Below are 13,756 nucleotides of genomic sequence, written 5' to 3'. Positions count from 1 at the left end.
TTATTAACCAAAGGGAATCAATCCGATCTTCTCGGACTTCAAAAATCCATACAATTGTAAGAATTAGACTAATGTGAGTCCTAAAAATAACCAATTTTTTGGGATATTGAATAAAATGCACATTATATTATCCTTGAAAGTTATTATTTATTCATAATAATAAAATATTTTCAAAATAGGACAGTGTTATTCGACACCGACGAGAGCACTCAGAGCTACACTCTTTCTAGTAGAGTACCGCAATTTTCGGTTTTAGGACCATTACTATGGAATCTGATGTACGACGGGGTGCTAAGAGTACATCAACCAAAATATGAAAAAACAATTGCATATGCGGATGACGTCATAATGGTAGCAGTGGCTAAACATCTGGTTGGCCTCCGGATCAAATGCATTTAATGCATAAATGGTTTGCTATCATGAGTCGAGGGCTCGCTGAGCAGAAAACAGAAGTCTTACTCATAAACTTCAGGGAAATTGAAGAAAACATACATATTGCTGAACATAGGAGATTGTAAGATTACTTCACAGTCTAAGTTGAAGTACCTTGGTGTAATAGTGGGACTCTGAACACGTACTCTATCATTGCCCTCGGTTTTCAAGTAAAAATAGGGAAAAGTTGAAAACCACACTTGGAGGTAGTCTCACCATCGAAAATTTTACCGCCTCTATATACGACTTATCCGTAAAATGAAAAGCTGTCAGCAAAGCGTCAGCTCGAATTATGATAAGATTGAAGCATTTGCAATAGATCAGGCGTCAGTCAGTCCGTATAATACAGGAGACTTAAATGTCTTCTTCTCTCACATTAGGCAATATGTAGTCCAGTAGTTCTGTGGGAGAGACATAAGATGGGAGTAGGTTAGGCTTAGCGGATTTAAGTTCTGCACTCTGGCTTTCGATACTTCCTTCTACTATAAAAAAAGAGGACGTTTGGAACGATCCACCAGCGCATGTATAGATCTTCGGCAACACGATTGCGCCGGCTGGTATATTATCATTAAATGCTCTTTTCATGTTGATTTTTAGTTTTTGATATTTTAAATAGATCAGGCGGGTGCTGAATGGGGTTAATGAGAGAAATCCGTTTCTTCATCAAAAACTCGTTCACTTTCATGGTCTTCATTCAATTCATGTAAAAAAAAACTCTGCTACTAGTGTTTTTACACGTATTTAATCTCTCAGTCACATTTTTCGTAGTAAAATTTGCAACGAAACCAACGATTTCACGGAATTTTTCAACCACTATTAGGTTAATTTAGCACGATTACTTGACCCTGAATGACTTGGCGGTCACTTAGTGGTCGTTTAAATCTTCAGCACCATTTTTAAATAATGTAAACCACGTATAAACTCGAGTCCGTCTCATACAGTAATCACCATAAGCTTTTTTCATCATTGGTATGTTTCAGTGAAGTTTGTTTCAAATTTAACATAGAATTTTAAATTGCTCTTGGTAAAAATGCAACAAATAAAATATACATACATATGTACATAATGGGTTGTCAAAAAAGTCTTGCGGTATTTTTATTGATTTTTTTATTTTTATTGAAATTGAAATGAATTTTTGATGACTCATGCCCAGCTCTTGACCGATGCTACGACTGCTACTATGCCGGTCACTTTCGACCAATTCAGCGATTTTATCGCAATTTTCGACGACAGGCCTTCCGGAGCGTGGCGCATCTTCGACCACCTCTATACCAGAACGAAAACGTTGAAACCATCGTTGTGCGGTGGAAATGGAAACTGTATCGGGTCCATAAACTGCACAAATTTTATTGGCGGCTTGAGATGCATTTTTGCCTTTATCGTAGTAGTACTGTAAAATATGCCGTATTTTCTCTTTATTTTGCTCCATGTTTGTGACGCTATAACTCACGAACGACTTAAAAGAAACGACAATCAATCAAACATGTGTTAGCGCGTGAAATGAGCTTTCTAAAAAGGTATAGCATGACACGATGCGACGAATAAAACTAGAACTACGCGCTTTCAGCGCCAACTAGCGAAAATACCGCAAGCCTTTTCTGACAACCTATTATAATACTTTTATAAATAGTGCTTGGTAGACAACACTGATTGTTGTATGATTCAAATACAAAGTTGGGTTATTTTTGTGATATACCTTGTATATTAAAAATAAAACTTTTTTATAATAGTAATTATAAACAAATATTAATTTTCATTTCTGTGTTGTCGGTTTAATAGATAATTCAGGTAATAAAATGTATAACAAACATTAAAAAAATAAAATATATTATTCTGTAAAGCGCAATCTGCTGCAGGTATCAACTTACTTCTACAAGAGCAGAAACAAAGAGTTTAGCTGCAAAATTTGTAATATATATTTTTAATACAGTCGAACTTCTATAACTCGAATCACTATTATCCCAAAAAAAACTTCGACTTAGGGAGACTTCGAGTTATAGAAAATTTTTTTTTTTAAAGAAACTCAATTGCTACTTTAGAGTATATTAAATGATGAATATGTATTTGTTGTTTAAAACACACATTACAGAAAACTGTAATAAGTTACAGTGAAGTGAAGTATTCAGAAATTAGTGACTGAAAATTTTCTTTTTTTTTTGTATTTTCAGTAAAAAATGACTCTAATTTGTTTAAAGCCGTATAGTGCTCATCAGTTGTAGTGTCATTTGTTTGCAAATATAAACTCATTGTTCGGAAAGCATTTGGAGGCGGGTGAATAGTTTCTTCTACCGATCCCTCGCCGTCACTCTCCGTTCCGCTTAATATTGGATCATCTAATTCAGGGCAGTAATTCTCAACAATATCAGCATCTGTAGGAAAGCCAGTTGTGCAAAGGTCATTATCTACTGCAATATAATCCTGAAGAGTAGCACTGCAAGTTTTTTTGTTTGCTTTTAACCATGCTTCGTAATCAGCTTCAATTACATTTCGATATTCATCAGTAGTACTTAAAAACTCAGAGGTACATATGTCATCTTCCTCTTCCCATTCAGAGTATTGACCAAATCCAGCTTTTTTGAAGCAATTCGCTATGGTTTGATTTTTGACGTCAATATCCCAAGCTTTTGTTACATGATTGATGCAATCCGTAAGTGTAATATCTTGTTTTTCGTTTGCCTCTATACGCTTTAGTGCTTCTTTAACTATTCTGGTACGATAAAAAACTTTCAAGTTTTGAATTACTCCCTGATCCAGCGGCTGTAATTTAGAGGTCATATTCGGTGGAAAAAATGCCAGTTCAATGGCTTTCAGTTTGCTTTGTACGTCTTTAGAATGTGCTGGGCAATTTTCAATAAACAATAAAATTTTTCGGCCAGTACTTTGAAAGCGCTTATCCAAATTTAGAACCCATTCTTCAAAAATTTGGCCAGTCATCCAGGCCTTGGAGTTATAGGCCAGGATACTGCGAGTTGTAGAATGAGAGAAAAGCACATTACTTCGAGTTATAGAAGTCATAATTATGTATTTTCGTTCGAGTTATGGAGAACTTCGAGTTATGGAAGTTCGAGTTACGGAAGGAAATTTATATGTTAATTACTCTCTTAATGCTACTGCCAACCCATTTAGTTCGAGTTAGAGAAAATTCGAGTTAAAGAAGTTCGAGTTATGGAAGTTCGACTGTATCTAAAAGGGACTAATTGGATTCTAACTCGCATTCAACTAATATTTTACTTTAAGGCATGGTAATACTTTCTTGGAACTCAGCTTAAATGTACCTGGATCATAGGACATGGTATTTATTCAGTCAATGAAATTAATGGCACTTTTACGGGAACACTTTACAGAGAAATTTAGGGAGAAAATAAATTGTATAAAGCATTATTTGTTATCAAAAGTGTAGTGTCTCATGTCTCTGAGAAATTTACACGTAATCGCAATCTAAACCGGATACCTTAACCGCCAAAAATATATCCATATTTCCACTTATTCCATGAATTTAAAAATGTTTGAGAGCCCGTTTGTCACCAAACTTTGGGAACAAATCGCAGTGTACTTGTGTTCTGATTACTAAGGAAGCATTAAAATAAAATTCCATATAAATAAGCAGGGCATTTGGCGTTTAAAAATTTCCTAGTATTGTTTAATAACTGTAAAGAAATAAGCCTTAGTAAAAATATAAACTCTTCAAACCATTCTGTATTACGAGTTTTCTATATAATGATGTTGTTTTTGTCTCCTTGAAAATCGCCATATGAAAGTTCGACTATATATGCAGGGTTAAAAATAGAGTTGAGGATTCTTGACTCCTTTTTGGGATTGTTGGTCCGCTCCCCATGTTAGTTTACTTCAGAAACTCCATCGTTTTCATAATATAAACTTTAGTAGTATCCTTAATATGTATTCAAGGTCTTCAAAGCATACTCAACTGTAGATAGTCAAAACAAAATAAAGTAGATTAATTTGAAATTGAACAATTGAACGGGAATCCGGCTAAAATCTTTGAATAATTATAGCCTGAATTGAAAGAAGATTTAGCAAATTTTATACCCTCGCAAATAGTTTTGTTATTATTTGACTTTAGTATGTCTTCAAATAAAGTAACGAAATGCACTTGCATTGTGTTCCCTATATGTACCCCTTTCATTATCGCTCCAAATGTAAGAAGATCTACATACTAGACGTGACGTAAGATGTTAAGTAATCAAGATTTGATACCGCTCTAAACAATAAACATCATATATAGACATCGACACATATGTATGTACATACATATGTATGTTTATGCATACATTTGTATTTCAGAAACAAGCACACACACACTTATTTAGGAGTGTACACAAATAAAATAAATGAATATTCTAAAGACGTAGTATTTCTGGAAAAAAATAACAGAGAATAAAGTCTCAAATTTCTTATCTGGTTTTCTTTCGAGCTGGGAGCGCACGAAAGAAAAAGCAGCCCAGCAGACAATGCGCACCGACAACGAAATTCAAAGTCAAAGGCAATACCTACCTAGCGTTAACAATATTTGCCCGTTCTTTATCAGAAGACTTGCTCTTCACATGCAAGTGTGTGTGCATCTGTGAGCGTCACTCGCATGTGTGAGTGAGAAAATTAAGCCATCTTCCTTTGTTTTCCAACACTGTGCTCAGTGCTAGCGAGAGATTTTGCATTGCTCCTTAGCGCTGAAAACAGCAGCGTTGCTCACGAGAGCAAAGCGGTAAATTCCGCTCACTCTCAGGTATGCAAGTGTGTGAAAGTCAACAATTCATTTAAAAACTAAAACACACAGAGCAAGCGAGTTTAGTCTGTGAAACATTGCTGAACATAACGGTTAAAAATTCGGAGATCGTTGGCGAAGTGTAAAGTCAACAACAGAAATAAGAAATTACCGCTGGAATAGTATAAACCAAGCCACTTTCAAGCTCAATGAGCACGTGTACAGTGATTAAATTGAAAAATTGCAGTAAATAAATTGAAGAAATAGTCGCGTCGCGTCCTAAAATCCTAGGAGCATTAGTCAGCACAAAATATCAATATAAAATATATTATCTCAAGTGTTTTTTAAATTTGAATTGTGAACTGATACGGTAATTTCATTAACAAAGCGGCAATCAGTTTTTCTCGTAGAAGAACCATAGTGAGAGTGTAAGAAAAAATTACGGCTGAGTAGATAAACTGGGAAGTGAAGAAACATAGTCAAGAATTATATCGAACGCGTACGGTAGTGCCGCGCAGAGTAGGGACCGAAACGTATCAAATCACCTTTATGCACAAAGCGTCGCTTTAAGTGTACGAGCAAGAATAAGAGACTTTAGAAATAATAACACCGACCAGCTCAAATTGCCCCTTTGCGCAGGTTTAATCAAATTACGTCACGTCAAGGTCCGTATCGCAACGCGTCGCGACGTCCAACTGCGTTACTAAAGACAAAATGTGCCCCAACTGATAGCCCCGAGAAGACAACCAATAATCAAGCTATCTTGGTTGTTCGCCACTTAAGCTCTGAAATATTCTATTTGGATTAAGTTGACCTTCAGCGCCAATTGTAGCGGCAGAGCGAATATCATAAAGCGCACACAGTTCAGCACTCTAACTGTTTACTTCCCTGCATTCGTTTCAATCAATTCCGACACAGAGCTTCCAACGTTACACACAATGGCTACAAACACGGAAATACTACCCTTCCATCATCACACAACTATTTCTCTACAAACTGCCGCTGCACTGACCAGCTATCATGGTGGTGGCAGTGGTGGCGGCGGCGGCAATGGTAGTGGCGGTGGGGCCGCTGGTTCCGTACTGCCAAATGCTACACAACTGGCCGCGGCCGCTTGGAACATGGAGGACTGCCTCTACCAACAGACTGAACTTCCCGCCCTCACACAGCGCGCACACCATCTGCTGCGCTTCACGCCCTACGCGTTGCATCATCGACCCCAACTGCAGACATTACCACCCGCGTTGTACCTCCAGCACGCCGCGGCTGCTGCCGCCGCTGCGGCCGCACATGCGCAGCATCATCACCATCATCATCATCTGCAGCATAGGCCGGCGTCGCCGGAGAGTCCAGCGCCTATCGAGGGTACACACATCAGCAATCTCTTCCCCGAAATACTCGAAATGATCTTCCAGAAGTTGCCGGTACGGGATTTGGGTCGCGCTGCTCAGGTGTGTGTTGCTTGGCGTGATGCAGCATATGCGAAGAGCGTGTGGAAGGGTGTTGAAGCAAAGTTGCATCTGAAGCGTTCCAGTCCTAGTCTCTTCAATTCGCTGGTGCGTCGCGGCATTAAAAAGGTGCAAATACTTTCGCTGCGCCGTTCGTTAAAGGATCTTGTACTCGGCGTGCCATCACTAGTCTCGCTAAATTTGAGCGGTTGCTTTAACGTGGCCGATGTGAATTTGGGTCATGCTTTCTCCGTGGATTTGCCGAATTTAAAAGAGCTGGATCTTTCGTTATGCAAACAAATCACCGATACGAGTCTCGGACGCATTGCACAACATCTTAAGAACTTGGAGACACTTGAACTTGGCGGTTGCTGCAACATTACTAACACCGGTTTGTTACTCATCGCGTGGGGTCTTAAAAAATTGAAACATTTAAATTTACGTTCCTGTTGGCACATCAGCGATCAGGGTATTGGTCACTTGGCTGGCTTGAGTAAGGAAACAGCCGAAGGTAATATGGAGTTGGAATATCTTGGTCTGCAGGACTGCCAACGACTCAGCGATGAAGCGCTCGGTCATATAGCACAAGGTCTAACGTCACTAAAGTCAATAAACCTGAGCTTTTGCGTCTCCGTCACGGACAGCGGCCTCAAGCATCTGGCGCGTATGCCCAAACTCGAGCAACTCAATTTACGTTCCTGCGACAACATCTCCGACATCGGCATGGCGTATCTCACCGAAGGCGGCAGCGGCATTACCTCACTCGATGTCAGCTTCTGCGACAAGATAAGCGATCAAGCGCTCTCACACATCGCACAGGGACTCTATCGTTTGCGCTCGCTTAGCCTAAATCAGTGCCAAATAACCGACCAGGGTATGTTGAAGATCTCGAAATCGTTGCAAGAACTGGAAAATCTTAACATCGGGCAATGCAGTCGAATAACGGACAAGGGGTTAGAGACGCTAGCGCAAGATCTGGTCAATCTAAAGACCATCGATTTGTACGGTTGCACGCAATTATCTTCAAAGGGTATCGACGTGTTCATGAAATTGCCGAAGTTGATAAAACTGAATCTCGGCCTATGGCTCGTAAGATGATGCGTCTCACGCAGCATAAATCAACGATGCGCCAAATATTCTTCGGCGCGACAATGCAACAAGGTTTGTTTAACGAATTCGGTATGGCAGCGCAAATTCGGAATTCAAGGTCCTATGAGCAACGTGGGTAGAGCAGCCAAAGGGTTAGTAAGGAAGAGACCAGCAAGCAGACAATTTGCAGATATTTTCTAACATAAACACACTTTAATTTCGGATGATTAAGGTGATCAACCAGCGAAATCAGCTCAATCTCTTGCGTCTAAATTTTGATCTTGCCTCGCGCCTAATTGCTTTCTAGAATACACCACTGCAACCATGAGTCCGGGAATAATGCAACAAAGCGGCAACCCATAATTATGCAAAACACACATATGTATATGTCTGTCTGCCTGAATATATGGGCGTGTGTGCACACGAATGTGCACTCGTGCGGCTAGTAATGTGTATCGTCAGCATGCAAACTCGCCATCGCGCCACTAACTAAATGCGCGCACGAGGCTCGGCGGCGGAGATGGGGACAACTGCAACGCCAAGGAGGAGAGGCGGCTTTGAGAAGGGTGCAGATCGTTGGAAAAAATTAAAATACCGACAAAATAAGATGAATAAAATTAGTAAAAAAGCATGTTCGAAATAATAAGAGTGGTACAATATAACAAAGCCAGCGCAGACCGACCAACAACAACAGCAACGCATGCATGACTTTCGTTTCTCATAAACACGGCGTGTACTAAATTTAAAACAGCAATGAAGAACCCAATAAAAACGCGAATAGGAGAAACATTGAACAAAGTGAAACGAAACACCAACGACCAAAACAAGGCTGCGCCAGCAAGAACGGCAGCAGCAACAATGGCGATTAACTTGGACGCGAAGTCAGGCACGCAACACAGCGCAGTCCACCAGACAGACAGCGCACAGCAGACCATGCGGACAGACAAGAACACACACGCTGAAACTCATATGTATGTGCTGCAAGCCTTCATGTATGTACATACGTATATCCGTATGTGTGTGCATTGGTGTGCGCATGTGTGTAGATATGTAACAGCGCTGGAATTATGGCTACTGCAAAGGCTGCTCGCATGGTTGCCTTGTTGGCTGACGAACGGTGGACCGGAAGGCTCGGCTGGCATGGCAGTACCTCAGCCAACGCGACTTGACTTGGCACGGCTCGGCTGGCTGGCTGAATGCATGGACGTATGGCTAACCACTTGCCTTGGTTTGCGATGGCGGCTCACCGCTTTGGTCGCGCTTACTTTGCATACAACAAACACACATGCAAATGCCTGCGTATGTGCGGCACATGCTTGTATGTATGTATACTGGCGATGCGTGCAGACAGCAAATATCGCGGCGGCAATTTGGGTTGATATGGCCGGCAGCTAAGACCTGGAGCATGATGCGAGTAGAACACTGGCGTAAAGGCAAATGTAACGGTTATCCAGCGCTATTCCAATGACTTGAATTTAAATCACAACTTTTTCAAATTAAAATATATATAAAATATACACCAAACCACCACCAACAACAACCAACAATTCCAGTAGACGAAACAAAAGCCAAAGTAGTAAAATCAGCAACAAACACAGGAAATACGTAGATGCAATGCAAGCAACAACGCCAGGAGAGTGGACGTTAACAACAGCAACAACAAATCGATGATAGTTTGCCCGCGACAACAGGAATGCAACCAACAACAAGACAACAAGTAGCAGCGCGAGACCGTGGCGGCGGCAGCGTAGCTACAACAAAAGCAACACAACAACTGGCGGTGCCAAGAGTCAGTTCTAGCGGCGCAAGGTTCACTATTTAGTTCACCTCTAGTGTATCAAGTTAAGGCTGAGCTCATTTTTAACAAAGTTAAGGCGCAACAACAACAAAATTATAAAACAAAAACACAACAATAGCAAAAGTAAATGCACGAACGACCCTCACTTTTGTCTGTCTGTCTGTTGTACACACACACATGCATATACACAGCAAAATGTATGAACTAAACCAAACAAACGCATGAACACCTGTAAAGCTCTGAACCACTACATGCATACATACAACAAAACTACTAAAAAAATCCACACAGTAATCCAAAAACAAAAAAATAAAACAAAAACAAAAACAACACACATATAAAAGCAAAAAACACACGCTGAAAGAGTGCATATAAAAACGATAGAAAATATTAAAGTAAGAATCGTTGGCAACAACAACAGTGTGGCGCGCCTTCGCTGCGCGCCTGCTGCGCTCGTTCTGTACACTGTGTAACAAAGCGCCAGCATGCAAATTGAAATTAAATGCGAATACTCAAATTAAAGCATTGGCCACAGTTGAGTTCGTGTTGGTTTTGAAGTTATTATACCCTGAACAGGGTATATTAAGTTTGTCACGATGTTTGTAACACCAAGAAAGAAGCGTCGGAGACCCTATAAAGTATATATATAAATGATCAGCATGTTGAGCTGAGTCGATTTGACCATGTCCGTCTGTCCGTCCGTCCGTCCGTCGTCTGTATATATACGAACTAGTCCCTCAGGTTTTAAGATATCCTTTTGAAGTTTTGCAAACGTCATTTTCTCTTCAATATCGATATCGGACCACTATAACATATGGCTGCCATATAAACTGGACGATCGGAATCAAGTTCTTGTATGGAAAACTTTCACATTTGACAACGTATCTTCACCAAATTTGGTATAGATTATTTTCTAAGGCAACAATGTAATCTCTGAAGAAATTGTTCAGATTGGATTACTATAGCATATATGTAGCTTCCATACAAACTGAACACATAGTTACTAAAAGAAATGCACCTGTGAAGGGTATATTAGCTTCGGTGCAGCCGAAGTTAACGTTTTTTCTTGTTTTCACTTATAATAATATTGGTCTTTAATTTGTTTGTGAATTTGAAAAATTGTATGCAAAATGTAAGCAAACACGAGTTTTGAATATATCAAATTTCAGTATCAGCTTGATTGTGGCAATGCTTTTATACCCGGAAAAAAATCCTGCAAATGTTATAAATAAATTTAAACGCAAACAAAATTAAGTATCGCCAACATTTCACTCTTCATACCGTTTTGTTGAGTAGTGTAACTTGCACTCGTATGCAAATGCCGAAAAGTTGTGTGGAGCGACTGTCTTCGATTGTGCTTCTGTGCTCAGAACACTTGCTTGAAGAACTGGATGGGATGACTCATGCCAGGGAGGGTAGCAGTAATGCCATTGGCTGACTGATTTTGTTGTAACTGCAAAAAGTTCGACTCACAACTCTTTAGGCGAGAGAAAATCAAATAAGAGCAGACTAATATTTTAAAGTATAATGAAAATAAAAATAAATTTATAAATACAGCAGCAAACAACTATATTTATTATGAATCAATAGCTATTAAAAGAAATAACACAAATTCTCTGTAAAAAATACACTTAAAAAACGCAAACTAAAAAATAAAAATTCATTGAAATAAAACTTTGCATGAAAAATAAAACAAAATATTGGAACTGCAAGAAGAGGGGCTGGAACTGTGGTCGTAAGAAACAATTTGAGAAAATGTAGTGGCGTATCCACGGGGGGATTTTGGGTGTCAAAACCCTTCTACGAAATCGGAGATTTTTTATTCAAATTCAGATGAATTTTCAAAGTAAAAAAATACAGAGAGGAATTCTGAGTCCGCTACTGAGTAAATGTAAAGTATACTTGTGGCAAAACTGTAGTTTGTAGTTCGGTTGATTTTAATTAATTTGATACCAACATTTTCCGTAAAATTTTGTTTGCATTTCGATAAAATTTTAAATTTTTTGGCTTAAATATGCTTTGATTCCCCACACGTCTTGTGCATTCATTCGTGCGATTACTCGAGATCACTGATAAGTACAGAGACACAGTTTTTAAAATTCATCAGTTAGCTTATTAGCTCGCTGAAACTTGCTGATTATTGGCTGCGATAATAAAATTTTATTACTAGATTTTAATCCTTGACTATAAGGTTACGAGGGTCGCAGATGTCAGTATGAAAGCAGACTGTCAAGAACCGAAATATGCGCTTCCAACGTCAAACTACTTTGAAGGTTGGAAAGCCATTCGAATTTATGCAAAAATGAATTTGTTCCTTAGTCGTATGTGTTTCCAGCCGAAATACTACAACAAAGTCAGTCAAACTAACACTAGCTAGTAAACAGCATAAAAGACAAAATGTAAAGAAAATTTTCCGAATAATTTCTGTTATTAATACCGACTGGTAAGAAGTAGAGTTGAAAAATAACTTTTTTTTATTGCTGAGGGGTATGAAAAATTCAATAAAATAAGAAGAAAATGTCTTGTGTTGAAAAGTTCCGCTAGTTTTTTGTTAAATTTTGTTTAAATTTAGTTTAAATATCAAAACCGAAATTTAAAAACATTGAAAAAATGTAAAAATTGAGAGAAATTAGTGAGTACATATTTACTTATGCTATATGTAATTCAAGAAGCAAAAAAAGAGAACACGAATTCTTTTCTATTGTGATATAAAAATTTATTAAAATAAACTTAAAGAGTTAGTTTTATTGAATAAGCTATAAATGTATTTAGTAAATCCAGAAAACTTTAAAAACAAAACTAAGCACAGAAACTATCTGAAAGCGAGTTGAAAACTGTAAAATTCTGTGCTCAGCAGTTTTAGAAAAATCTGTAAACTAATTACTGTTTTATTTGGTTTCAAATTTCGTTAAATTCAGTAAAAGCAATAACAAATAACTGAAAAAAACACATTGATACAATTATTTCAATCATTTGGAGTTAAAAAGTTGGTGTCCAACAACAGCAACAATGTAAAATTAAGACAGAGCAACCAGAAAATCGAAACCACACCACAATTTTGCCTTATTTCTAGCTTACTTACTTTTTGTAATGTATATATCTAGATCTGTTTTTTCTAATCTAAGTTGTGTTTAGTTCGCTAACTGTTAAATATTGTTTGTTTTGCTTATGTGTTTAACAAAATGCACTACTGTAAGTCGTCTTACACCTAATCTATTCATAGTTGATTTAGTTAACCGTTATAGTCTTCGTTTGTATGTGTACGTATATTTAAGATTATGTAAGTAGTGTTTTGTTATAGCATAATATTGTAAGAAAACTAAAAGAAATAAGACAATTACATAAATACTTCGCCTATCAAGCAAATATATAGCATACATACGGGCGTGAGTGCAGGAGGAACAGCGTTTGACAGTTAATCTACTGGCAGTTCTTCGGAGACATGCAACTAAAATCCTAAAATACAAATAAAAATTATTAAAATACAACCAAATCGAAAAATTAAACAAATTAATTGTATTGTTTTTCTTTGGAGTCACATGATCAGGGTTCAAAGTCTGCTAAGACCAGTTGTGGGTTTTCCAAATTTTTTTCTTTTGTTAATTTTTGTGCCTTTTACTTCACTCTGAAGCCATCAGAAGTCGATGAAAGATGTGTTCTCTCTTTCAAAATTTTCAATTTTGAACTGAGTCCGTAAGAGAGACGGAAATCGGGGAAAATTCTACATGGGCCAAGAGCTCACAAGGCACACCGGATCTTATAACTTCACCTTTGAAGGCTCTTTGAACGTAAATTTTTATAAAGAAAGAAAAGAATTTTCATAAATATAATCGAAAAATTAAATTAAGTGACTTAGTTAAGATCCTTGGTATCTCAATGGAATATTTAGTTCGCATCCTTCCCGATTTTTTACTATTGAAAATTATTGCGTCGATGGGGCTGCATTTTGAGCTATGGAGTAGATCACTAAATTGAAAGTTGTTGCTTTTCCCACGAATCGTTTTAAAGGATTCACCAAAATTGAGAATTTTAATTTCCTGCTATTTTGGAAAATTTTAATTGTTTTAAAATGTAATCCCATATTTTGTCTGTGGATATCAGACTTTTGTACATGCCGAAGGCCGCAGGCTTTCATAAACTACACATAGCCTTTTTTTCGGTTAGTGGTGTTTTCTACTTTGGGATCAAGGAAACATATTAACCATTTTTTTTATCAAATTTATTACCTTCTTTTATAATTTCTTTTGTTCGTATTTTGAATTGTCGGCA

General features: G+C 38.0%; 1 protein-coding gene across 1 annotated transcript; it reads left to right on the top strand.

Moving 5' to 3' along the window:
• Positions 1-5,248: 5,248 nt before the first annotated feature.
• Positions 5,249-13,001, top strand: LOC126755095 (F-box/LRR-repeat protein 14). Its single transcript, XM_050467427.1, has one exon. The coding sequence runs from the start codon at positions 6,091-6,093 to the stop codon at positions 7,696-7,698; it is 1,608 nt and encodes a 535-aa protein (XP_050323384.1). The 5' UTR covers positions 5,249-6,090; the 3' UTR covers positions 7,699-13,001.
• The last annotated feature ends 755 nt before the right edge of the window (positions 13,002-13,756 follow it).

Source organism: Bactrocera neohumeralis, chromosome 4, assembly GCF_024586455.1.
Source record: "Bactrocera neohumeralis isolate Rockhampton chromosome 4, APGP_CSIRO_Bneo_wtdbg2-racon-allhic-juicebox.fasta_v2, whole genome shotgun sequence".
In the NCBI taxonomy this organism is placed as follows: domain Eukaryota; kingdom Metazoa; phylum Arthropoda; class Insecta; order Diptera; family Tephritidae; genus Bactrocera; species Bactrocera neohumeralis.
The sequence above is the reverse complement of the archived record's forward strand: the minus strand, read 5'-3'. Positions and strand labels throughout refer to the sequence as shown.